The sequence below is a fragment of the Scyliorhinus canicula genome, chromosome 21 (genome assembly GCF_902713615.1).
Source record: "Scyliorhinus canicula chromosome 21, sScyCan1.1, whole genome shotgun sequence".
Taxonomy (NCBI): Eukaryota; Metazoa; Chordata; class Chondrichthyes; order Carcharhiniformes; family Scyliorhinidae; genus Scyliorhinus; species Scyliorhinus canicula.
The window spans coordinates 68299060-68325981 of record NC_052166.1 but is presented as its reverse complement, the minus strand read 5'-3'; the positions used below and the strand labels follow the sequence as shown (position 1 = coordinate 68325981).

General features: G+C 50.6%; 1 protein-coding gene across 2 annotated transcripts in view; it reads right to left on the bottom strand.

Moving 5' to 3' along the window:
* Positions 1–26624, bottom strand: part of LOC119955785 (serine/threonine kinase-like domain-containing protein STKLD1) — a 75389-nt gene extending 48765 nt beyond the window's left edge. The window contains exons 1-7 of one of the 2 annotated variants that reach the window (XM_038782352.1): positions 26563–26624; positions 26353–26439; positions 20869–20913; positions 18934–19008; positions 14614–14718; positions 7412–7482; positions 2479–2594 (exon numbers count right to left, since the gene is read on the bottom strand). In XM_038782352.1, the coding sequence (XP_038638280.1) occupies positions 2479–2594; positions 7412–7482; positions 14614–14718; positions 18934–19008; positions 20869–20913; positions 26353–26439; positions 26563–26577 (514 nt within the window). In that variant the 5' untranslated portion in view covers positions 26578–26624. The remainder of the gene's footprint in view (positions 1–2478; positions 2595–7411; positions 7483–14613; positions 14719–18933; positions 19009–20868; positions 20914–26352; positions 26440–26562) is intronic. The other variant, XM_038782353.1, reaches the window with a different exon arrangement.
* Between the last annotated feature and the right edge of the window lie 298 nt (positions 26625–26922).

Genomic DNA, 26922 nt, shown 5'->3' with positions numbered 1-26922 from the left:
GTATACCTTTTCCAAAACGTGAGGCTGGCGGAGTAGCTGCTGGGGGTCCGAGGAGGCGAGTAACCATCTTCAAAGTCGAGCAATCAGCCTAGGGGTACTGGGGTTGCTGGCACAGTGCTCGGTAAAGTATGGGGGGGGGACAGGAGGGGGTGGGGGGAGTGAACCCCAGGCGGGATGGTCTCGGTCGGGGGGCCCCTCGGTCAGGGGTGGGGGCTGAACGCCAGGAGGAATGGTCTCGGTCAGGGGTGGGGGGGCTGAACGCCACGAGGGGTGGCCTCTTTAGGGGGGAGGGGGTGAACCACAGGAGGGATGGCCTCAGTCGGGGGTGGGGGGGTGGGGTGGGGGGGTTAACCACAGGAGGGATGGCCTCAGTCGGGGGTGGGGGGGGTGAACCGCAGGAGGGATGGCCTCAGTCGGGGGTGGGGGTGGGGGGGTGAACCACAGGAGGGATGGCCGCGGCATTGATAAGGGTTCGCCACTGGATTGGGGGGTGGCTGCCCCAGCGCCCACAGGTCTAACATGCCACCCCTGGATCGTCAGTACGCATAATGGGGGCAGCTGAGGTTACTGCTTATCTGTCCAACCAACTACCCATGACCCCCACTGACCTTGGCAGACTCCGGGCACACAGCTGAAGACCATTACTAAGAAGGCAACTGAAGGCAATTCACAGCCCCCAAGTGAATCCACTTGGGCACGTGTCATGTCACAGGTGAGAGATACTACCTCGCATTCCAGCCAGACCGTGAGGCCTGAACACCGGAAGCTTCAACAGCACAGAGGCAGAAGGCAACATCCAAACACCTCAGCACAGGGGACATGCCCATAACCACAGGGTCGGGTGTGTGCACTGCTGAGGGAACTAGTGCCTGGTCCAGGTAATGTTACCAGGGATGTCTGGGATACAGGCTCTGGTGCCCGGGGGCTCCCACTGTGGTCAGGTGTGCTTGTGCAGGGCCTGTTGGATGGTATGCTGAGGGTGTACCACTGCAGGGGATGAGGGTGGGGGCAGGGGGCATGAAGGACCAGAGGGTACCAGGCTGGAGGCCCTCACTGATTGACTGTCTCACCCATGTCAATTCCTTACAGTTATTACATGGGATGGATGATATCTTGGAACACGTGGAGGCTGCCCTCTGTCAGTCCAGGCAGCCAGAAGCCAGACAAGGCGGCGGCAGCAGCATCAACAGAGGCTCAAGGCAGCGGCCCAAGTGCAGGGCCCAGCCCCACACCCTGAGGACCCAGCTGCCCATTAGACCAGTAAGGGATCCAGAGGAGGAGGCCCACGAGGGCTCAAGGTGTACAGATGTTGCTGGTCATTCGAACAGATGACGGATAGCGTGTGTCATGGAGGCTTCACCTCAACAAGGAAACTGTGTGGCACCTGCGCCATATCCCGGCAGACTTGACACCACATGGAAGACGATACTCGCTCCCGGTGGCAGTCAAGGTCACCACTTTTATCCTCAGGATCATTCCAGGTCTCGAGCGGAGACTTGTGTGACTCTTCCCAACCAAGCACCTACAAGGGCAGCTAACTATATAAACTTTGACCAGGACCAAGCCCAATAGGATGCCCGGGCAGCAGGATTCTCCGCCATCGCCAGGATGCCACAGGTCCAGGGGTAATAGATGGCATGCATGTCTCCTTGTGCTGTCAGGGACCGGTCAACATCAACAGTAAGAGGTTCCACTCCCTGAACGTCCAACATGTGTGCGACCACCACATGAAGATTATGCACGTGTGGGCATGCTTCTCAGAGAGTGTGCACGACAGCGAGATCAGAGATCCCTAGCATCTTCGGGGGACACCCCAGGATGACCGGTTGGCTCTTGGGAAATATGGGGTACCGCTTAGGATCTGGTAATGACGTTAGTAAGGAGGCTGGTGACCGATGCGGAGGCCCGATATAACGAGGCCCAAGTAGCCCGCCGGGCTGTCATAGAGCTGTGCATTGGACTGCTCAAAATATGGTTCCGTATCTCGACCACTCTGGTGGAGCACTGCAGTGTACCCCCCCCCCCCCCCCCCCCCCCAACCGGGTGCTCGCCCTCTTTGAGAACAGGCAGTGCCAAGGGTCCGGCATGCCCGGAGGGGCATGGAAGCCCTCAGCCTTGCCCATTTCACATTGGACGTGGCTAAGTCCGTCATCCCACCCCCTGCCCCGCCATACCCATTCCCCAATCCCCCACCAAGCACCCTACAATACTTTATTCCAAAAACCATTCTTCACTAACATGGTGGAGTGGGCAGGCCTTTGGCTGGGCAGTTTGACTATGGTAGCATTACATATCAGCAAGCCCATTGGCCACTAGGCCACTTCATTGTCTGTGGCAACTTTTATCACACCTTCTGGAGCTGAGACACTGGCTAACATAACCCCAGGAGCTGGCCAAGGAGATTTCATAACTCTCTTCAAACAACTCAGCTGCCATGAGCCACCCGAGAAAATAAATAAATTAAACAGTGGTTCTTACACTCCTTCATCCTTATCTTGAACTTAACTTCGTCACTGACAAATACAGGAACGACAAAATCACAAATTGCGAATGAGAGATCCGTCAGTAGCAGGATGTTAGTTGGTTTCAAGTTTCTAGCGAAGGGAACATATTCAAAAAATGGAATTAACATTGGTAAATTTGCATATTATCCTTATAAGCCATGTGCACAATACTTTTTCCCTTTGTCTAAACAGTGTCAGCAAGTTATTAAATGGTGGACTGCAGAATCCAGTCTGCCCCTTCACATTCCCGACAAAGGACTTGCATTTCTGTAGCACCTTTTACAACCTCAGGACACCCAAAGCACTTTACAGCCAATGAAGTACTTTTTGAAGTGTTGTCACCGTTGCAGCAGCCAGATTGCACCCAGCAAAAGCAATGTGATAATAACCAGATCTGTTTTAGTGAAGTTGATTGAAGGATAAATATTGTCCAGGACTCTGGGGAGAACTCGATGGCTCTTCTTTCATGAGATCCTTTACGTCCACCTGAACTGGCAGATGGGGCCTTGGCCTAATGCCTCATTTGAAGGAGGGCACCAGCAACAACGAGGCACTCCCTCAGTACTGCACTGGTCCTGAACTTGTGAGTCTTCATTGCTGTCAACCTGTTGTCAGACCTATCTCCAGAAGGTCTCCAGGCCTTTTTTTGAAAAGGCACATTCCACAAGGTGTGCGACCATGCAGCGACACAGAGACTTTGGGGGCACATGAAGGAACTGACAGGGAATGCCTTTTTCACCAGCAGCCAAGCAAGGTGCCTGTTTGAAAGTTCTGGCAATCAGGCACTCTGCCAAATGACTTTGGCACTCTGCTCAAGGAACCATCTCCTTTACCCTCAGGGCCTGATGGATTTGTGGTCAAAGTTGTTTTTCTGCACAAACCTTTCCTCAAGAGACCAGCGATACGGCACAGTCCAACTACTTGGAGCGTCCCACGGCAACGTGACCACACCATCCTTTGTAACACCAGGGGCAGGCAGAACCTCAGCACCTAGTGACACTCAATGTTTGAGTACAGAAGGTCTAGGCACAGCTTGATACAACCATACATAAAAGGATGTGGGCGACATTGGATATATTTCCCCCCCCTCTATCCAGTGCTTTGTACATGGGTGCCCCTGCGGAAACAATCCATCTTTGATCTCCAAATGAAATAGAATATGGCACGGGTGACCACTGTAGTGCAGGATCAGGGTCTGGACCACACCTGCATCATGTACAGCAACACCAAGAACACGTCACGCCTGATGACCCACAATAGAGAGGGAATTTTGCTCCCACATTAGAAGTTTTTGCCTCATCTTGGCTATCTGTGCCACCTAGTTTTTGGCATGTGCCCCCAGCCTCCCCATACGATATTCCAGCACCTTCCGGTAGTCTGACCTGACAGTGAAGTGGACAAAGGATGAGTCAGCCCAGTCCCCAAAGAACATGGCCTCACTCTTGCCATGATTTGGCTCCTGAGGCCAGTTCAAACTGGCTGCAAACGTTCATTAGTCTGTCCACCGACAAAGGATCCAAGCAGAAGACAGCTACATCATTCATGTACTGGGAGGCTTTGATCTGGGTGCCTCCACTGCCAAAGATCATCACATCTTTTATGTCCAAATCACTTCTGATGAACTCAACAAAAGATTCTATGCAGCACACAAACAGAACAGGGAAGAGAGGGCAGCCCTGCCGGACTCCAGATTTGATCAGAAGGTTCCAATTGCCGATTCCCTCCCCAAACCCCATTTTGGAGAGCACATCCACCATGAAGGTGTGAGATATTCTGTCAAAAGCCTTCTCCTGGTCTAGCCAGATGAGACAGGTGAGCGCTCCCCCTGTCCTACACATAGGCAATCATATCCTTGAGCAGCTAGTGCTTGGCTATCAGAGATCTTCTTGCTGGGTGCAACACAGGTCTAGTCAGGGTGGATCACTGAATCCTGAACAGACTTGACTGATTGGTGATGACCTTAGCCAGGATTTTATAATCCACATTTAACAGTGAAGCTGGTCAGCAATTTCTAATTTCCTCCCTTTCCCCCTTCTGCTTGTAGATGTGGGTGATGGTGCCTTTCCTCATGGATTCTGACATGCTGCAGCCAGAAGCATACTCTCGTACACTTCCACCAGGCCTGGGTCAATTCAGTACAGTCCCACAGAGCCAAATATAACTAAGCCAGTAAACAATCGCTTCCAGGCGTTTTACTCATCTCAAAGGACCCAACAGCCTTTGTCAACTCATCCAGAGTTAGTGGGTTGTCCAGAATCTCTCGTTCGATGTCATCTAAAACCTCCATGATAGAGGGCAGGAAGGAGTGGGAGGCCATTCTGTTGGTGTGCTCAACGTCATACAATCTGGCATAAAAAGATTTGGTGATCCTCAAAATGTCAGACTGCGATGACTTTACTGAGCCATCTTCTTCCTTCAGGCCTGGATCACAGCATTCTCTCTGTGTACGTTCCAGGGAGCGGACTCTGGACCAGAGGTTGACTGTTTTCTACTCCATCTTTCTTTCTTTCTATCACCAGAGCTTGCTTTCTCCACCAAATTTAACATTCAATTAGATATTCTAACATACACGTCCTCATTAAGAATCTACACTGCTTATTAACAATCCTTCAATCTGTTTGGTTAAGGAACTATACACTTTGTCCAATGCACACAAATGTCATATAGCCTAAATACGGTACTGTGCTGTTCCGATGTTTGGCAAGCACCAAGTCTCGTCAGTAAACTCATTCATAGATTATCATAGAATTTACAGTGCAGAAGGAGGCCATTCTGTCTAACAACAAGCACAATTTGTTCACTGTTCAATGCAAAACCAAATGTGTTGAGATTAAACATCATCAGAGCTTTGCTCTGTATCTAACCCCGTGCTGTAGCTGTCCTGGGAGTGTTTGATGGGGACAGTGTAGAGGAAGCTTTACTCTGTATCTAACCCCGTGGTACCTGTCCTGGGAGTGTTTGATGGGGACAGTAGAGGAAGCTTTACTCTGTATCTAACCCCGTGGTACCTGTCCTGGGAGTGTTTGATGGGGACAGTACAGAGGGAGCTTTACTCTGTATCTAACCCCGTGCTGTACCTGTCCTGGGAGTGTTTGATGGGGACAGTGTAGAGGGAGCTTTACTCTGTATCTAACCCCGTGCTGTACCTGTCCTGGGAGTGTTTGATGGGGACAGTGTAGAGGGAGCTTTACTCTGTATCTAACCCGTGCTGTACCTGCCCTGGGAGTGTTTGATGGGGACAGTGTAGAGGGAGCTTTACTCTGCATCTAACCCCGTGCTGTACCTGTCCTGGGAGTGTTTGATGGGGACAGTGTAGAGGGAGCTTTACTCTGCATCTAACCCCGTGCTGTACCTGTCCTGGGAGTGTTTGATGGGGACAGTGTAGAGGGAGCTTTACTCTGCATCTAACCTGTGTGCACTTGTTCGAAGATGGGTTGATTCTGTCTGTGATAGCAAAGTGAAAAAATATATAATTTCCCATCACCAACTGCCTTTGAGTTAAAGAATTGTCATGTTAGTGTCCCTTTAAGAAAGGTTTGGTCTTACCACGTGACTTGTAGCAAGGCTTCAGCGATGTCATTTTGTAGGTGGAGCTGGGCTGTGGCTGTCAGGTGAGAGGGGTTTAGGTTTTTGTGTTTCAGTTTTGATTTGTTGGGCTTCTGTTTTCATTTCAAAGCTGTTCTAGGAAACTGAAACCACATTGTGTGTGGCAAACTGCTTTGGTAACTTTAAAGATAGAGTTGCTTTGCGGAAGGAGTTTAAATCTGCTGGTTGGAAACTGGATCAGAATCTTAGGGAAAGGACCAGTCCCGTTCAAGTGAGATTACAGTGTGTTGGGCCACGCCCTTGAAATGGGTTTTGGTTTATTGGATTTCGTATTGAATTGGAACAGCTAAGGGGGATTCATTAAGAGTTATATACATAGATTACAGTAGCTGTCGTGTTTTCTTTATGTTTGTAATTGGAAAAACATTTTGGATAAGTGTTTTATATATGTTAACTATATTCTTATTTTAAACTTTGTTTTGATAAAAGTGCCTAGGAAGTCTGATGAATCAAACCTGAAGTGAAGGCTCTTGTGCTCAGCCTAGCCAAATTTTTTTTTTGTAATTTAGGGCACCCAATTAATTTTTTCCAATTAAGGGGCAATTTAGCGTGGCCAAACCACCTACCCTGCACATCTTTGGGTTATTGGGGCAAAACCCATGCAAACACGGGGAGAATGTGCAAACTCCACACGGACAGTAACCCAAAGCCTGGATCGAACCCAGGACCTCGGCGGCATGATGCAACTGTGCTAACCGCTACGCCACCATGCTGCCCTATCCTAGCCAAATTCAACATCAAAGTTATAGGTCAGGTGAACTTTGTTGTGTTATGCTTCTTCATGTAGCATAAGCTGCTTCCTTGATCTATGCTCTGACAAAGGAAGGTTCAGACTTGGAGATAGGTTTAACACATTTATTGAACAGTTAACAATTCTCCTACTTGAGTTTGACTCTCCTGCTAATCCTGCTATAATAACTCAGTCTAACTAACCAGCCTGCTCTAAGCCATGTGGTGGGTGTGATGCTTCTGATCTGCCCCTGTCCTTCTCTCTAAGTATCACCTGTGGAAAGAGAAAGAGCATGTGTGCCCTGTCCTTTTATTTGGGTTGCCCCCTTGTGGTAGTGTCACCTCTGGGTGTCTTTACTGCCCATTGGTCGTGTCCTATTCTGTGTTCATTAGCTGTGTGTCTGCATGTCATGACATCTCCGGTGTTCTCTCTAGTGTTTACTTAGTTGTGTATTTACATTAACCCCTTGTGTATTTACAGTGATGCATATCACCACAAACTTCATAATACACTTTGGAGTTTCTTAGCCCTAGCCTATAACAGATTGCAAAATATACCATCAACTACTAACCTGTGAGGCACCTGTTTGAAGTGCAGGAAGACAAGGCCATCCACCATCTGTCCCACAAAATTCTTGATCACCTTAGGGAACAAATACATTTCACATAAATGGAGCTGAACAGGAAGGTTTGGGAGAAAGAGAAATCCCTGGACACCTCTGATTGCTCAGTGAGTAAATTTCTTACTCTACACGGCCTTCCAGACCAGGAAAGCTGCAGCGTGTGTTCCTCAGTGATGTTGAGCTAGCTGATCTGAGGTGGACAGGTACCTACTCCCAATCCCCTGCCCCATCCCTGTAACCCCACCAAATATAAACATTCTTGGATACTAAGGGGCATACTCCATACACACTGTCACCCATACTGGAATTGAACCCATGTCCCTGTGAGGCAGCTGTGCTAACCATTGTGCCACCGTGCTGCCCATGAAGGGTTTTGACAGAGTAAATAGGGGAAAACCATTCCCAGCGTTAAGAGGGTTGGTACCAGAGGACATCGATTTAAGGAAATTCGCAAAAAAGAGCGAGAAGTAAGAGATGTTTTATTTTGCAGCCTGTTGTTATGACCTGGATCGTGCTGCCTGAAAGAGCAGTTGAAGGAGATTCAATATTAATTTTCAAAGGGGAATTGGATTAAACTCCAGGACACTGGACAAAGAGCCGAGGGCAGTGCGGTTGATTGAAGAGCTCTTTCAAGACGTATCCACTGCACTTCCTCTGATGGTTGAACAAGTCAACATGTGCCACACATGAAGTTGTCCCATGCCAGTGGTGCACGCTGATCTGCTTTGAGTGTTTGAAATCACGTGAAATGAACCCCTGTCCACAGTTGATGTTGCCATTCGATCATCAGCTGGATTTTCCTACTTGTCATGATAAAATTGCAGAATGGACAAATAAACTTCATTGATGATAAGTGTGAGATGGTACATTTATTATTTTCTCAGAGTCACAAAGCCAATGCGTAGAGTGGACAGACAAGCCCTTAATCTATCTCTTTGCTTGCTCCAAAAAAACATTTAAAATTCACATTGAATCCAATTCATGGTCCCCACAAAAGAGATATTCTAGATCCAAGCTGACAAGAACCGGCATTTCACCTGGCCTTGGGTTTGATCCTAGCCAAAAGGCCGAGAAGCAAAAAATAAGGAGGCAACGGAAATGCTGAGTCTAAAACATAGAATCACAGAGGCCCTTTGGCCCATCAATAAGGAGGTCCCGTATTCCTTGGAAGTGCAGAGTCGGGGCAGCAGGGTAGCATGGTGGTTAGCATAAATGCTTCACAGCTCCAGGGTCCCAGGTTCGATTCCCAGCTGGGTCACTGTCTGTGTGGAGTCTGCACGTCCTCCCACTGTGTGCGTGGGTTTCCTCCGGGTGCTCCGGTTTCCTCCCACAGTCCAAAGATGTGCGGGTTAGGTGGATTGGCCATGCTAAATTGCCCGTAGTGTCCTACAAAAAGTAAGGTTAAGGGGGGGTTGTTGGGTTACGGGTTACGGGTATAGGGTGGATACGTGGGTTTGAGTAGGGTGATCATGGCTCGGCACAACATTGAGGGTCGAAGGGCCTGTTCTGTGCTGTACTGTTCTATGTTCTATGTTCTAAATGGGGTAAAGGGTCAGAGGGATCCGGGAGTAGAGATACACAATCACTAAATTTACCCACACAAGTTTATAAAGTCATAAAAACAAACAAACACTGGGATTGATTTCCAGAGGGATGGAACTGAAAAGCAGAGAAGTTAAAATAAACTTTTGTAGAACCTTTGTTAGACCTCACTTGCAGCACAGTGTACAGCTCTGGTCTCCAATTATACAAACTATATAGAGGCAGCGGAGAAGATCCAAAATTCTTTTACATGGACAATACCTAAAACTGAGGGGCTGTCAAGAAAGACTGTAGTCTGGGATTCTTTTCTCTAAAAAAGAGGTCAACGGGTGACCTGATTAAGGTTGAAGGGTCTTTATGAAAGGATTTGATGGGGTAGACATAAAAAAACAACTACCACTTTTGGGGGAGGCTATGGTGGGATCGAATGGACGCGCTGCGCCCGACGTGATGCAGCGTTGCTGATAGGAGTTGGGAGACCCTTCTCCCCGTTTAGTCCCCTTCTCAATCACGAGTTGCATTTTGTAGCCTTATGTTTCTTGGCACTGCGAGCACAGAGAAACATGTGGCTAAACGTGCTCAAAGAACAAAAAGAATCGCACCCTAGAAATAGGAACCATGATTTTAAAACAATCACTAAGAAATGTGGCGCTAACAATTGCGCTCAAAGACGAGAGACATGTACAATCGAGGCTTTATTGCTGTGTGATGCTATTCCTCCGGCTGCAACTGTAGACTAGAGTCTGAGTGACCCACACGCATATTTATACACAAGCTCCCTGTGGGCGGAGCTAGCCGGCAGGGGCTTACCGGACGAACCTGTATTACAGGTACAGCCATACATCCCGCTACTGCAAGTATGCATATCTGCAGTGGTTATCACCACATTCACCCCCTCTAAAAAATGAGTCCGACGGGAGTGACGTGTAACTATAATACAAAGGATGATATATTTACAAAAGGGTTCAAACAAAGAAAACCAAGAGTCCATCCGATTAGCAGGTTAAAGGTTGAGCCGAATCGGCGGTCGAACGTTCCGCTGTAATCGGGGAAGCTGTGGTGGCGACGTCGGCCCAGGAGGTGATGGCAACGATGGTGCAGTTGCTGGCAGTGTTGGTACTGGCTGCTGGCGGGATGACTCCGAGAGCGAGCCGAAATCTTCCGTGTCCTCCAGTGTGGGCAGGGGGACCAGGGATGGACCTGGTGGGGACGAATACGGGGGCGTCGGGAAAAGGAGGGTGGCGCGGGGGGGAAAGGGGCGTGGGCATGGGATCGGCACCTGAGGGTGTCAGGTCCCGGAGCGAGACTGTGTCCTGGCGGCCGTCGGGGAACTCCACGTAGGCATACTGAGGGTTGGCGTGGAGAAGGCGTACTTTGTCCACCAGGGGTTCCGCCTTGTGGTGCCGTACATGCCTACGGAGAAGGACTGGGCCCGGAGTCGTGAGCCAAGTCGGGAGCGACACCCCGGATGTAGACTTCCTAGGGAAGGCAAAAACACGTTCATGGGGTGTACTGTTAGTTGCGGTGCACAGTAGTGACCGAATGGAATGGAGTGCATCAGGGAGGGCCTGCTGCCAGCGGGCGGCTGGGAGGTTCCTGGACCATAGGGTCAGCTGGACGGCCCTCCATGCCGTCCCATTCTCCCTCTCTACCTGCCCGTTTCCCCGGGGCTTGTAGCTGGGTGTCCTGCTGGAGGCGATACCCCTGCTGAGCAGGAAATGACACAGCTCATCACTCATGAACGAGGATCACCTGTCACTGTGGATGTAGTCGGGGAAACCGAACAGAGCGAAAATGGAATCCAGGGCCTTGATGACGGTGGCAGACGTCATGGCGAAGGGGAACCTAGAAAATTCATCGACACACTAAGGATGTAGGTGTTACGGTCGGTGGGGGAGAGGGGGCCTTTGAAGTCCACGCTGAGGCGTTCAAAGGGGCTGGACGCTTTCACCAGGCGCGCGCGATCTGGCCGGTAGAAGTGCGGCTTGCACTCGGCACAGACCTGGCAGTCTCAGGTGACTGTCCGTACTTCCTCGATGAAGTCGGGCAGATTGCGGGCTTTGATTAGATGATACAAGCGAGTGACCCCCGGATGGCAAAGGCTCTCGTGCAAGGCACGGAGCTGGTTCACTTGTGTGCTGGCACATGTACCTCGGGAGAGGGCGTCTGGGGGCTCGTTGAGCTTGCCGGGGCGATACAAGATCTCGTAGCTAAAGGTGGAGAGCTCGATTCTCCACTGCAAGATTTTGTCAGTCTTGATCTTGCCCCGCTGCGTGTTGTTCAACATGAAGGCTACCGACCGTTAGTCAGTGAGGAGAGTGAATCTCCTGCCGGCCAGGTAATGCCTCCAGTGCCGCACCTCTTCAACGATTGCCTGGATTTCCTTTTCAACAGAGGAATGTCGAATTTCGGAGGCGTGGAGGGTGCGTGAAAAGAATGCCACGGGTCTGCCTGCCTGATTCAGCGTGGCGGCACGGGCGACATCTGAAGCGGCGCTTTCTACTTGAAAAGGCAGAGTCTCATCTACTGCGTGCATCCCGGCCTTGGCTATGTCAGAGCGAATGCGGGCAAAGGCCTGTTGTGCCTCGGTCGTGAGGGGAAAATGTGTGGACTGGATAAGTGGGTGGGCCTTGTCCGCGTATTGTAGGACCCACTGGGCGCAATAAAAAAAGAACCCCAGACAGCGTTTGAGGGCCTTGGGGCAGTGGGGGAGTGGAAGCTCCATGAGGGGGCGCATGCAGTCGGGGTCGGGCCCCAGTAGTCCGTTTTGGACTACGTAGCCGAGGATGGCTAATCCATCTGTGCGGAACACGCACTTCTCCTTGTTGTACGTGAGATTAAGGAGAGATGTGGTGTGGAGGAATTTAGAAAGGTTGGCGTCATGGTCCTGCTGGTCATGGCCGCAGATGGTGACATTGTCGAGGTACGGGAAGGTGGCCTGCAGTCCATACCGGTCAACCATTCGGTCCATTTCTCATTGACGCCGAAGGGAACCCTAAGAAATTGATACAGGCGACCGTCTGCCTCGAAGGCAGTGTAGGGACGGTCCGATTTATGGATGGGGTGCTGGTGGTAGGCGGATTTCAGGTCCATAGTAGAGAAGACCCGGTACTGTGCAATCTGATTGACCATATCAGAAATGCGGGGGAGGGGGGTACGCGTCGAGCTGCGTGTACTGGTTGATGGTCTGGCTGTAGTCCACGACCATCCTGTGCTTCTCCCCAGTCTTAACCACTACCACCTGGGCTCTCCAAGGACTGTTGCTGGCTTCGATGATACCCTCCCGAAGCAGCTGCTGGACTTCGGACCTGATGAAGGCCTTGTCCTGGGTGCTGTACCGTCTGCTCCTGGTGGCGACGGGCTTTCAATCTGCGGTCAGATTGGCAAAGAGTGAGGGAGGCTCGACCTTGAGGGTCGTGAGGCCGCAAGTGGTGAGGGGAGGTAGGGTCCGCCGAATTTGAGGGTGAGGCTCTGGAGATTGCACTGGAAATCCAGGCCTAGTAAGAGTGATGCGCAGAGGTTGGGGAGAATGTACAGACAGAAACGGTCAAATTCCACGCCCTGTACAGTAAGTTTAATCAGGCAGAAACCCCGGATCGGGACAGAGTGAGACCCGGAGGCGAGAGAGATCTACCGGTTGGCGGGATGGACCGCAAGGGAATAGCGCCTTACCGTGTCCAGGTGGACGAAACTCTCTGTGCTCCCGGAGTCGGTGAGGCAGGAGGTCACGTGGTCATTGACCAGCACCGTTGTTGAAGAGGGTGCCAGGTTGCGAGGACGTGACTGGTCGAGCGTAACGGAGGCGAGTAGCTGGCGATCGGCAGTCGAGTTAGATGAGTCCGAAGAGGAGCGGTAGCGACCCGAGTCCCGTGGCCCCGTCCCGGGAGGACAAAATGGCGGCGCCCATGGAGCGCACATGGCGGGGGCGGCAAAAGATGGCGGCACCCACTGATCGCACGCGGGGTCGGGGGAAGCGGACAGCAGGGCCCATTGTGCGATCGGCTGAGGCAAGGGGTAAACGGGGGCGCGATAGTGGCAACCGTCCGGGACTGACATACCGCTGCAAAGTGGCCTTTCTTGCCACAAGCTTTGCAGGTCGCGGTGCGGGCCGGGCAGCGTTGGTGGGGGTGCTTCTGCTGACCGCAGAAGTAACAGCGGGGTCCCCCAGGGAGCGCGGTGCGGCGAGCAGCGCAGGCGTAGTGCGCGGGGGCGGCTGCTGGGGGGGGGGGCGGTTGCGGGGTCCACGAGGGGTAGGACGGGTGGGCCTGGGGGCCGTTTGCGGGGTCCACGAGGGGTAGGATGGGTGGGCCGAATGGCTAGCGGAGTAAGATCGCGTACTACGGGAGGCGGCCGTCATGGAAAGCGCCAGAGTCTTTGTGGCCACGAGGTCGAGGGCGGCCCCTTCCAGCAGTCGTTGCCGGATGGGGTCCGATGCAATGCCTGTGACAAAGGCATCGTGCATGAGTAAGTCAGAGTGTTCCATGGCTGTGAGTGCCCGGCAGCCGCAGTCTCGTACCAGAGGTATAAGGGCCCTCCAGAAGTCCTCAATCGACTCACCCGGCTGCTGGACGCGAGTAGAGAGTAGATGTCTCGCAAACAGGGTGTTCGTCGACTGTGCATAGTTCTCCTTGAGCAGTTCCATAGCTCTGTCGTAGTCAGTCGCATCTCAAATTAGTGGAAAGACACTGGAGCTAAGTCTTGAGTACAGGAGTTGGTTTTTTTGAGCCTCCGTCGGGGGAGGATCCGCTGAAGAGATGTAGGCCTCGAAGGCTGCAAGCCAGTGAATGAAGTCTTTCCTGGCGTGAGGCGACTGCGGATCCAGCTGCAGACGGTCAGGCTTGATCCTGATGTCCATGGTGTACGGAAAATCACACAGCATTAAATTGTGGTGCTAACAATTGCACTCAAAGACGAGAGACATGTACAATCGAGGCTTTATTGCTGTGTGATGCTATTCCTCCGGCTGCAACTGTAGACTAGGGTCTGAGTGACTCACACGCATATTTATACACAAGCTCCCTGTGGGCGGAGCTAGCCGGCAGGGGCTTACCGGAGGAACCTGCATTACAGGTGCAGCCATACATCCCCCTACTGCAAGTATGCACATCTGCAGTGGTTATCACCACAAGAAATCAAATAGGAATTCAGGAGAAACTCCTTTACCCAGAGAATGATGAGAATGTGGAACTCGCTCCCACAGGGAGTGGTTGAAAATAGTATTGATGCATTTAAGGGGAAGCTGGATGAACAGATGAAGGAGTAGGGAATGGAACAGGGATCAGTTCTGCCTAATGGTCAGTACTGTACTGTAAATTCATTGTAACTCTGTGTGACATTCAATATAAAAGGACAGAATAAAAGTGCAGATACATTGGGGAAGGGGATGAAAGTCATCTTGGACAGGTCGTGTGCAATTGGTAGGAGCAAATCAGCAGCCCGCTTCACTCACTGCCCAGATTGGGCTGCTGATTCAGTTTCACCCATTGCCACCTGCCAAAGACAAATTTTACCTTCATGTTGTTCTCAGCTAGCGGAAAACTAGCAGCCAGCTCTGAGTCTGTGCTCAAGAGAATGAGAAGCTGGCTGAAGGGCTTTCTTCTTCATCTTACCATCTCCCTGATTTTCTCCTTTCTCTGTCTCTTGCCCTGGATAAATGAAGCCAAATCTCCCACGGAAGAATATTCCATCACCATGCATACAGACATGGCTGATACCTGTACAGCAAACAGCATAGAAACAAAATTAAGGATAAAACATTGGAATTCATCCAAGCTACCGAGCATTGCAGCAAAAACTTTTACATTTTGCCACTCATATCTCAAGACACGATGAGCACCAAAGCACCACTTAATTCGATGACAAATCACATATAATATTGGGAACCCAGCGGATAATTTTTAAAGACCAAGATCCAACAAACAGGAATGAGATGAATCCCCAAATTGTCCGCATCTTCTAATGTAGGTTGAGGGCTCCCTCAGTACTGACCCTCTGACAGTGCAGCACTCCCTCAGTACTGACCCTCTGACAGTGCGGCACTCCCTCAGTACTGACCCTCTGACAGTGCGGCACTCCCTCAGTACTGACCCTCTGACAGTGCGGCACTCCCTCAGTACTGACCCTCTAACAGTGCGGCACTCCCTCAGTACTGACCCTCTGACAGTGCAGCACTCCCTCAGTACTGACCCTCTCACAGTGCAGCACTCCCTCAGTACTGACCCTCTGACAGTGCAGCTCCCCCTCAGTACTGACCCTCTGACAGTGCAGCACTCCCTCAGTACTGGCCCTCTGACAGTGCAGCACTCCCTCAGTACTGACCCTCTGACAATGCAGCACTCCCTCAGTACTGACCCTCTGACGGTGCAGCACTCCCTCAGTACTGACCCTCTGACAGTGCAACACTCCCTCAGTACTGAACCTCTGACAGTGCAGCTCCCCCTCAGTATTGACCCTCTGACAGTGCGGCACTCCCTCAGTACTGACCCTCTGACAGTGTAGCACTCCCTCAGTACTGGTCCTCTGACAGTGCAGCACTCCCTCAGTACTGACCCTCTGACAGTGTAGCACTCCCTCAGTACTGACCCTCTGACAGTGCAGCACTCCCTCAGTACTGACCCTCTGACAGTGCAGCTCCCTCTCAGTACTGATCCTCTGACAGTGCAGCACTCCCTCAGTACTGACCCTCTGACAGTGCAGCTCCCCCTCAGTATTAACCCTCTGACAGTGCGGCACTCCCTCAGTACTGACCCTCTGACAGTGCGGCACTCCCTCAGTACTGACCCTCTGACAGTGCGGCACTCCCTCAGTACTGACCCTCTGACAGTGCGGCGCTCCCTCAGTACTGACCCTCTGACAGTGTAGCACTCCCTCAGTACTGGCCCTCTGACAGTGCAGCACTTCCTCAGTACTGACCCTCTGATAGTGCAGCACTCCCTCAGTACTGACCCTCTGACAGTGCAGCACTCCCTCAGTACTGAGCCACTGACAGTGCAGCACTCCCTCAGTACTGACCCTCTGACAATGCAGCACTCCCTCAGTACTGACCCTCTGACAGTGCAACACTCCCTCAGTACTGACCCTCTGACAGTGCGGCACTCCCTCAGTACTGACCCTCTGACAGTGCAGCACTCCCTCAGTACTGACCCTCTGACAGTGCGGCACTCCCTCAGTACTGACCCTCTGACAGTGCAGCACTCCCTCAGTACTGACCCTCTGACAGTGCAGCACTCCCTCAGTACTGACCCTCTGACAGTGCGGCACTCCCTCAGTACTGGGGGGGTGCAGTAGTGGTATGGTACTGGAATAATAATCCAGAGACCCAGAGTAATGCTCTTGGGACCCGAGTTAAAATCGCACCACAGCAGGGCAGCATGGTGGGGCAGTGGTTAGCCCGGCCCCAGGTCACTGTCCATGTGGTGTTTGCACATTATCCCCGTATCTGGGTGGGTTTCACCCCCACAACACAAAGATGTGCAGGTTAAGTGGGTTGGCCACACTAAATTACCCCTTAATTGAGAAAAAGATAATTGGGTACGCTAAAAAAAAAATAGCACGACAGCAAATGTAGAATTTGGATTCAATAGAAATCTGGAATAAAAATGTAGTGAGGGTGGCACGATGCAGATTGGTTAGCATTGCTGCCCAGGGGCTGAGGACCCAATTGCTCCATAGTGTCCAAAAGGTTCGGTGGGGTTACAGTAATAGGGTCGGGGCTTGGGCCTAGGTAGGGTAATGTTTCCAAAGGTTGGTACAGTCTTGATGGACCGAATGGCCTCCTTCTGCACTGTAGAGATTCTAAGATATGGATGCAGTTTGGGAAGTATTACAAGCTAAGTGCCATGTCATTGTTGGCTCCAATCGGCAGCACGGTGGCACAGTGATTAGCCCTGCTGCCTCATGGCGCCGAGGTCCCAGGTTCGATCCCGGCTCTGGGTCACTGTCCGTGTGGAGTTTGCACATTCTCCCCGTGTCTGCGTGGGTTTCGGACCCACAACCCAAAGATGTGCAGGGTAGGTGGATTGGCCACGCGAAATTGCCCCTTAATTGGAAAAAATGAATTGGGTACACTAAATTTATATATAAATTTTTTAAAAATTGTTGGCCCCTATCTGCAGCAACCACTTGTTTGTGCCGTCGGGTCTGGAAGCAAAGTTTAAGTCGTGGGAAGGAAAGGGCCTTGAGTATTTTGGGGATATGTTTATGGTGGGACGGTTTGCTAGTTTGGAGGAGCTTGGGGCAAAATTTCAATTGTCAGGGGAACACTTGTTCCGCTACTTCCAGTTACGTGATTTTGACCGGAAGGCCTGTCCCCTTGGTACCGTAACCCCACTGCTGGGGGTTCTGGGGGGGGCGGGGTTACTTTTGTACAACATTGTACTATTCGATTTTCTGGGCTGATGTTAATGTCATGAATAATGTAATGTAATGACATGACATGATGTTAATGTTATAAATGAAAATCTTTCAATAAAAATATATATTTTTTAAAATCCCCCAGTCTATCATTACCACCAAACCACAGGATCAACCCTGGTTCAACAAAGAGTGCAGGAGGGCACACAGGTCGTTCAGGCTGAAGCCGAAAGTCACTGAGGGCGGTCATAATCCACTTCGAAAAGTTCCACACGAAGGAGAAGGTCTTGAATTGGGCGAAACAGAGGTGAATAGTGAGGTGGAAGGCGTTGGTATACGAATATACCAAGATCTGATGGCGGAGTTGATGAGAAGGCGGGCGGCCTTAAGACGGGTTAAGGCAGCACTGTCCAGCAACGATGTGAGGATTAGAATGGTCTACCCTGTGAAGTTGAGAGTGACGCACAACCCGAAGAATTTCTATTTCGAAACGGTGGGGGTGGCGGAGGCCTTCGTGAAGGCCGAAGGACTGGGACTGAAATGAGAGATAGGACTGGAACTTGGGTCAAGGGCGTGGGGATTATACTTTGTCTTTTTTTTGTTTTGTATTCGATTGGGGGGGATTTGCTTTTCCTGTCTTTTGAATCGGGCCATGTAGTTTATCTTTGTTTCTCATTTTTTACATGTGTATTGGGTTTATGTCTTTTTTCTGGAGGGGTGGTTTTGTACTATTCTTTCATAGAAGGCAAGTGGGGGATTGTTAGGGTATGGGAGGTCGGGTTACTGAGGTGGGGAATGGGAGGAGGGGAGGTTCTGGCAAGGGCCTCCGCTCTTGCCAACCAAGGTTGGCCAGTGAACGGGAGTGTGGTAGGGAGACCTTCCTCAGTCCTGACCCTCTGACAGTGCAGTGCTCACTCAGTACTGATCCTCCAATAGCGTAGAACTCTCAGCTGCCCGGGATTTTATGGTCAAAATCTGGAGTGGAAGTCTGAGGCGAGAATGCTACCCAAGGAGCTAAAGTTGACACAAATGCAGTGACTGCCACTGCCTTTAATTGTACTAAGCAATAGCCTGGATGCTGGGCTCAAGTTTCTGGAGTGGCAGTTGAGCCCACAAACACTTCTCCGTAGAAGTAGGGCCAATGTAGCTCAGCAAGGCAAGCACTGGGAGTGATGGGTGAACTGGACTTGGTATGAGTTAGGATCCAGACATCTGAGCTTTGGATCAGCTGTAATTTACTTTGGGTGCAAACGGGCGGCGGAGAAGGTTGAAATGGTCAATCTAGAAATAATAATAATAATAAAGGCAGATGGGAGTGTTCCAGCAGCAGAAGTGAAGTCATTGCTGACCTGTGGCTGAGATCACTTCAGGTAAGTTGCGGGGGTGAAACAGTTGAATTTGCGAACTGCACACTCAGCACCACACCAGGGGGCTGGGGCTGGGTGCAGGGGGCTGGGTGCAGGGGGCTGGGTGCAGGGGGCTGGGTGCAGGGGGCAGGGGGATGAGCTGTCCCCTCCAATCCACCAAGGCGGGTGAGAGGAAATAATTACAAATGTAGAATTCTCAAGACATTGTACCTCCTGATCCCAGGAAACAAATATCTCCTTGTAAGGGCAGATATTGGGATGATCCAGACCTATCAGGATCAGGGCCTGTGAGAAGGAAAGGTGACAAATCATCAGAGGAAGACTCAACAACAACATGAAGCCAGAAAGCTACACTAAGTTACGTACCAATGCCTCCCTTTATCACAAACGAAGCCCGCATCACTGCTCAGCTCTTCAACTGAACATTGAGAACAGGGAGTAAAGGAGACTCATTACACTCTAATCCCACCCTAAAGTTCCCTCCATACTGTCCTCATCAAACAATCCCAGGATACTATGTGGAGATGCCAGCGTTGGACTGGGGTGAGCACAGTAAGAAGTCTTACAACACCAGGTTAAAGTCCAACAGGTTTGTTTGGACACATTAGCTTTCAGAGTTGACCTGATGAAGGAGCTGTGCTCCATATCCTAGCGACTCCAAACAAACCTGTTGGACTTTAGCCTGGTGTTGTAAGACTTCTTACTACTCCCAGGACAAGTACAGCACGGGGTTAGATACAGAGTAAAGCTCCCTTTACACTGTCCCCATGAAACAGTCAGAGGACAGGTACAGCACGGGGTTAGATACAGAGTTAAGCTCCCTCTACACTGTTCCCATCAAACACTCCCAGGACAGGTACAGCACGGGGTTAGATACAGAGCAAAGCTCCCTCTACACTGTCCCCATCAAACACTCCCAGGGCAGGTACAGCACGGGGTTAGATACAGAGTTAAGCTCCCTCTACACTGTTCCCATCAAACACTCCCAGGACAGGTACAGCACGGGGTTAGATACAGAGCAAAGCTCCCTCTACACTGTCCCCATCAAACACTCCCAGGACTGGTACAGCACGGGGTTAGATACAGAGTAAAGCTCCCTCTACACTGTCCCCGTCAAACACTCCCAGGACTGGTACAGGACGGGGTTAGATACAGAGTAAAGCTCCCTCTACACTGTCCCCATCAAACACTCCCAGGACAGGTACAGCACGGGGTTAGATACAGAGTAAAGCTCCCTCTACACTGTCCCCATCAAACACTCCTAGGACAGGTACAGCACGGGGTTAGAAACAGAGTAAAGCTCCCTCTACGCTGTCCCCATCAGACACTCCCGGGACAGGTAGAAAGCATGGGGCTATATAGAGAGTAACGTTTTCTTGATTTTTATGGCTAAACTCTATGCAGTACACTGTACCATTTATTGATCCTTACCCCTACACCGAGCCCTAGCCCCCTGTACCCAGCCCCAGCCCCCTCCACACAGTCCCAGCCCCCTGCACCGAGCCCCAGCCCCCTGCACCCAGCCCCCTGCACTGAGCCCCAGCCCCCTGCACCCAGCCCCAGCCCCCTGCACCCAGCCCCCTGCACTGAGCCCCAGCCCCCTGCACCAAGTCTCAGCCCCCTCCACCCAGCCCCCTGCACTGAGCCCCAGCCCCCTGTACCCAGCCCCCTGCACCCAGCCTCAGCCCTCCTGTACCCAGCCTCAGCCCCCTGCACCGAGCCCCCTCTACCCAGCCCCAGACCCCCTCCACTGAGCCCCAGCCCGCTCCACCCAGCCCCAGACCCCCTGCACCGAGCCCCAGTCCCCTATCCCAAGCCCCATGCACCCAGCACCTGCCCCCCTGCACCGAGCCCCAGCCCCCTGCACCCAGCCCCAGCCCCCTGCACCGAGCCTCAGCCCCCTGCACCCAGCCCCAGCCCCCTGCACCCAGCCCCAGCCCCCTGCACCCAGCCCCAGCCCCCTCCACCCAGCCCCAGCCCCCTCCACCCAGCCCCCTGCACCGAGCCTTTGCCCCCCGCACCCAGCCCCAGCCCCCTCCACCCAGCCCCCTGCACCGAGCCTTTGCCCCCCGCACCCAGCACCTGCCCCCCTGCACCAAGCCGTGAACCATTTACTGATCGCTACACCGTAAGCTGAAAACTTACTTCTTTCAAACCTTGGTTGGCTGTTGTCTCATCCATGCATTCAATCTATTTTCAGAAGATGGGCAACAATGGTAAATGGTCAAAGTTGGTCAACAAAAAATCACTTAAGATGAGCATTTTACTAGCAAGACTCACTTGTGGATTGGAGTCCGAATTTCAAAAGCAGGAGTCAATAACAATAACAACTAACAATTTAATAGTTCCTTTAATGCAGTAAAACATTTCAAGCTGCTTCACAGGAGTGATTATCAAATATCTGATACCAAGTTTACAGAAGGAGACATTTGGATGCTTACCAAACATTTGGTCAAAAGCATAGGATTTAAAGAATATCTTAAAGCAGGACAGGGCGCGTGGAAACCAGGCAGACTTTTCAAAGTCTCAGTCCCGGCGAGAAAACTGGGGAGAATGCCAACGGTGGGAAAAGTCGGCATGTACTCATCCTCTTTAATAATTTGTTTTCCAAGTGTTTCACGCCCTGCTCATAGCGGCTTGCCTCTGATTCACTGGCCCTGGGAAAACTCCAAATTCATAGTATTCAGCTAATTACTTCAAAGTAACTACAAATTGTGTGACTGATTCACCATCTTGTTGGTTGTGTTTAAGGAACCTGAACGTCTTGGTGAACCTCTGCAATATCTCCACTATTTCACCACACGTTTTTGACCCTGATTTTTCTGGTTGCACCGGACTTCGCAGGAAGTTGAAAGTTTTCCTCCCTACCATGCTCGGGACTACTACGTCCACTGCAAATTTGGAGATAAGACATTTAGTTCCTTCGTCCAAATCATTAATATATAATGTGAACAATTGGGATCGTAGCACAGATCCCTGCGGTACACCACTAGTCACAGCCTGCCAATCGGAAAAAGACCCATTTATTCCAACACTTTGCATCCTGTCTGCTGACCAGCTTTCTATCCATCTGAAGACACGAGCTGAAATCCAATGCGCTTTAACTATACAGAGTAATCTGCTATGTCAGACCTTGTCGAAAGCCTTCTGAAAGATTTAATTCTGCCTCTATTCTTGAATAGCGGGCTTACAATCGCTACCCTCCAATCTCCCAGAGTCCAAAGAAGTTTGAAAAATGGCCACCAATAGATCTACTATTACCAGGGCCACTTCCTTATGGGTGAGGATTAATAATAATAACAATCTTTATTAGTGTCACAAGTAGGCTTACATTAACATTGCAATGAAGTTACTGTGAAAAGCTCCGAGTCGCCACATTCCGGCACATTTTCGGGTACAGAAGGAGAATTCAGAATGTCCAATTCACCTAACATAGCACAATGGCTTCACAGCTCCAGGGTCCCAGGTTCGATTCCGGCTTGGGTCACTGTCTGTGCGGAGTCTGCACATCCTCCCCGTGTGTGCATGGGTTTCCTCCGAGTGCTCCGGTTTCCTCCCACAGTCCAAAGATGTGCAGGTTAGGTGGATTGGCCATGATAAATTGCCCTTAGTGTCCAAAATTGCCCTTAGGGTTGGGTGGGGTTACTGGGTTATTGGGATAGGCTGGAGGTGTTGAACTTGGGTAGGGTGCTCTTTCCAAGAGCCGGTGCAGACTCGATGGGCCGAATAGCCTCCTTCTGCACTGTAAATTCTATGATCTAACAGCACACCTTTCAGGACGTTTTTCGGATAATCAGGCCCTGGAGATTTATTCGCCTTCAATCCCATTAATTTCCCTAAAACCACTTCTCTACCAATATGGATTTCCTTTAGCTCCTCACTAAAACTTGTGTTTCTTAGAACTTCCAGTACATTATTCATGTCGTCCTTCGTGAAGACAGAAGCAAAGTACAAATTTAGTTCCTTGGCCATTTCATTGTTCCCAGTTATGAATTCCCCTGTTCCTGACTGTAAGGGGTCGACATGCATTTTTGTCAATTTTTTTCTCTTTATATACCTTTTATTTTATTTTTTAAAAATAAATTTAGAGTACCCAATTCTATTTTTTTCCAATTAAGGGGCAATTTAGCGTGGCCATTCCACCTACCCTGCACATCTTTTGGGTTGTGGGGATGAGACCCACTCAGACATGGGGAGAATGTGCAAACTGCACACAGACAGTGACCAGGAACTGGGATCAAACCCGAGTCCTCAGCGGCGTGATACAGCAGTGCTAACCGCTGCACCACCGTGCTGCCCTCCTCTTTATATTCCTATTGAAACTTTTACATCAATTTTTATGTTCCTTACCAGCTTATTGTATTTTTCCCTTGGACCGCCTTTGTATGCCTCTTCTTTGAATCTAATACTATCTTTAATTTCCCTTGTAAACCATGGTTTGGCCATAGTTCCCTTTCTACTCCTGCGCCAAATAGGAATAAACAACTTTTGGAGTTTACCTCTTCGTTACTTGAATGACTGCCATTGCCTGTCCACAGTCCTTCCTTTCAGTAGTGTTTTCCAGCCCATCATTGCCAACTCATGCTTCATACCAGTGTTTTTCGAACTTTTTTGCCTGGGACCCATTTTTACCAACGTGCCATCCTTCGTGACCCACGCCGGCCGACCTTCATGACTCACGCGGCCGATCTTTGCGACCCACGCCGGCCGATCTTCGCGACCCACGCCGGCCGATCTTCGCGACCCACAATTTTCACTTACCTTTAATGTGACAGGTGAGCCTGCGTGGTCCTCACGATCTCACTCACTTTGTTATTCAATGTTACATTTCTGATAATGACTTCAACTGATGGTTTAAGATCTCACTGCATCCGTTGAACAAAATAAAGAGGTTTGTCCTCAAACTCGCCATGTTTATTTACTCTTCAAATGTCTTTGAAGTTTTGAGGATTTTAAACTTTAATTTGCCAGTGCTTCCTTGCATATAACACACATGAACTTGAAATCCTGATTTGCAGTGGCACAATTAATAACCCACACCTCAAGTAATCATCTTTATGCTGCTTTGTTCCTGTTTTCAGTTTTTTTCCTAATGGATTGTTGACCAGAGGCCCTGGAGTTCACACCGGCATTGCTGGCAGCTACAAAATGGAGGAATCTCTTTTGCGCCCAGAACACGTGACGTCAGTGTGACCTGCTCCAGGCAGGAAGACTCCAGCGATTTAAAAAAAAATCTGCTCCTGGGTCAGCACGCTGACGTCAGGAGGAGGCATTGTGGAGAATATCCTGCAGGGTTTGCCGCGTGTAATGGTCTACTTAGACGACGTGTCAATTACAGGGCAGGGGCGTCCAACCAGAAACATTTGCAGAACCTGCCCGAGATTTGCCGACATTTCAAGGTAGCCGGGTTCCGCCTGCGAATGGAGAAACGTGTGTTCCATGCTGCTGAAGTGGCTTATTTGGGATACCGCGTGAACCACCACAGCCCCCAACCAGTCGAGGACAAGGTGCGAGCAGCCTCCCGTCCCAGAAGGGCCAACGGGACTTTGTTCCTTTTTGGGGCTCATCAGGATTACTCCCTTACCATCTATCTTGAGTATCACCTTCACCTGGTGTTTGCTGATCCAGATTCCACAGGTGTCCTGGACATCAAAATGGTTGCCAACCTTGTTGACATACCTGGCGAGGAATGTGGGATCAACGACTGAAACAGGAGGGTTGCAGAGGTGACCAGTCACCAGATCCCAGCCCTAGGTCACTGTCCATATTCTCCCCGTGTCTGCGTTGGTTTCACCCCCACAACCCAAAGATGTGCAGGCTAGATAGATTTGCCACGCTAAACTGGCCCTTCATTGGGAAGAAAAAAGATCCTGGAGGGTCTTGACAGGATTGATGTGGAGAGGATGTTTCCTCTTGTCGGAGAATCTAGAACTGGAGGTGATTACTCTGTGATCTTATTGATCCCGTTGAGAGGGTAGAGTAACGCAGGGCTCTGCTCTGAGGATTCTCAGGCGGATCTCTCTTCTCTTCTCACACTTGCAGGAACTTCATGCAGGCAACATCATTCATTAAGGTCACATCAAAATATCCAGTGCTTGGGAAGTCCTGCAGACAGTAGATGTCAGCAGCTTTGAATCTCATGAATCAAGAAGGATTCACTGAATGAACACGGCACCATCAATCGGTATACCTCCTTCTCTGTCTTTCACTGTGTGGTAGTCACCACTGATGTATTATATTGTATATATTTTACGATAAGGCCCCTGTACTACAGGTACGGAGGTAGATCCCTGCCTGCTGGCTCCGCCCAGTAGGCGGAGTATAAATGTGTGTGCTCTCCGTACAGCAGCCATTTCGTCAGCTGCTGTAGGAGGCCACACATCTCTGTGTAATAAAGCCTCGATTACATTCTACTCTCGTCGTAATTGATAGTGCATCACACTGTCACCCTAACGGTGTTACGTATCCCCTTGTTTGGGGCTCGACTGGTCACAACCATCACCTCTTTATGTTCCTGATATTAGGCAATGAAGCCCCTTCAAGAAAACTAACACTCACCAAATTGTGTCCTTCTGCACAGTAGGGATTCTATGGATTATCTAAATGGGGATAGATTGCAGGGCTCTTAGGTGCAGAAGGATCTGGGTGTCCTGGTGCATGAATCACTAAAGGTTAATATACAGATACAGCAAGAAATTAGGAAAGTTAATAGAATGGTATCCTTTATTGTGAAGGTATTGAATACAAAAGTATTCTGTTATAGGGCATTGATGACGCCACATCTGGAGTATTGTGTATGGTATCGGTCTCCTTATCTAAGGAAGGACGTTAATATGTTGGAAGCAGTTCAGAGAAGGTCTACCACACTCAGGAATGGGTCGGTTGTCTTATGAGGAAAGGTTGGAGAGGTTAGACTTTTATCCCCTGGAGTTTAGAAGAGCAAGACGCGACTTGATTGAAATACATAAGAAACTGAAGGGTCGGGGTGGCACGGTGGCGAAGTGGTTAGCACTGCTGCCTAGGGCGCTGAGGACCCTGGTTCGATCCCGGCCCTAGGTCACTGTCCATATTCTCCCCGTGTCTGCGTGGGTTTCACCCCCACAACCCAAAGATGTGCAGGTTAGCGTAGATTGGCCACGCTAAATTGGCCCTTCATTGGGAAGAAAAAAGATCTTGGAGGGTCTTGACAGGATTGATGTGGAGAGGATGTGGAAACCCATGTTACATCAATGAGGAAACCCATGTTACATCAATGAGGAAACCCATGTTACATCAATGAGGAAACCCATGTCACCATGGAAACCCATGTTACATCGATGAGGAAACCCATGTCACCATGGAAACCCATGTTACATCGATGAGGAAACCCATGTCACCATGGAAACCCATGTTACATCAATGAGGAAACCCATGTCACCATGGAAACCCATGTTACATCGATGAGGAAACCCATGTCACCATGGAAACCCATGTTACATCAATGTGGAAACCCATGTCACCATGGAAACCCATGTTACATCAATGAGGAAACCCATGTTACATCAATGAGGAAACCCATGTTACATCAATGTGGAAACCCATGTCACCATGGAAACCCATGTTACATCAATGTGCATGTCACATCCTTACCGTTTTTATGGCGTACGTCTTCCCATCTCCTCTGTGTTTAACGATGTGGACATATCCGTAACAACCTTTCGGTTCTGTTTTCAAAATCTGGACCGTGGGGAAAATACATTTGATGGAAAGTTAAGAAAGCGGAAATATTCATGGGCATAGTGTGTTTAATGAAGGATCGGGAGGCGGGGAGAGTGGATTCCAGGCGAGCGCTTCATTTACCTCATAGTTCTCCATGGCGCCGGGCGGCAAACGACAACCTCCCGCCCGCGCGCCCGTCACCAGGGCAATCCCATCACCAGGGCAACTGGGACCCGTCACCAGGGCAATCCCATCACCAGGGCAACTGGGACCCGTCACCAGGGCCCCGTCACTAGGGCAACAGGGACCCGTCACCAGGGCAACAGGTACCCGTCAACAGGGACCCGTCACCAGGGCAACTGGGACCCGTCACCAGGGCAACAGGTACCCGTCAACAGGGACCCGTCACCAGGGCAACTGGGACCCGTCAACAGGGACCCGTCACCAGGGCAACTGGGACCCGTCACCAGGGCAACAGGTACCCGTCAACAGGGACCCGTC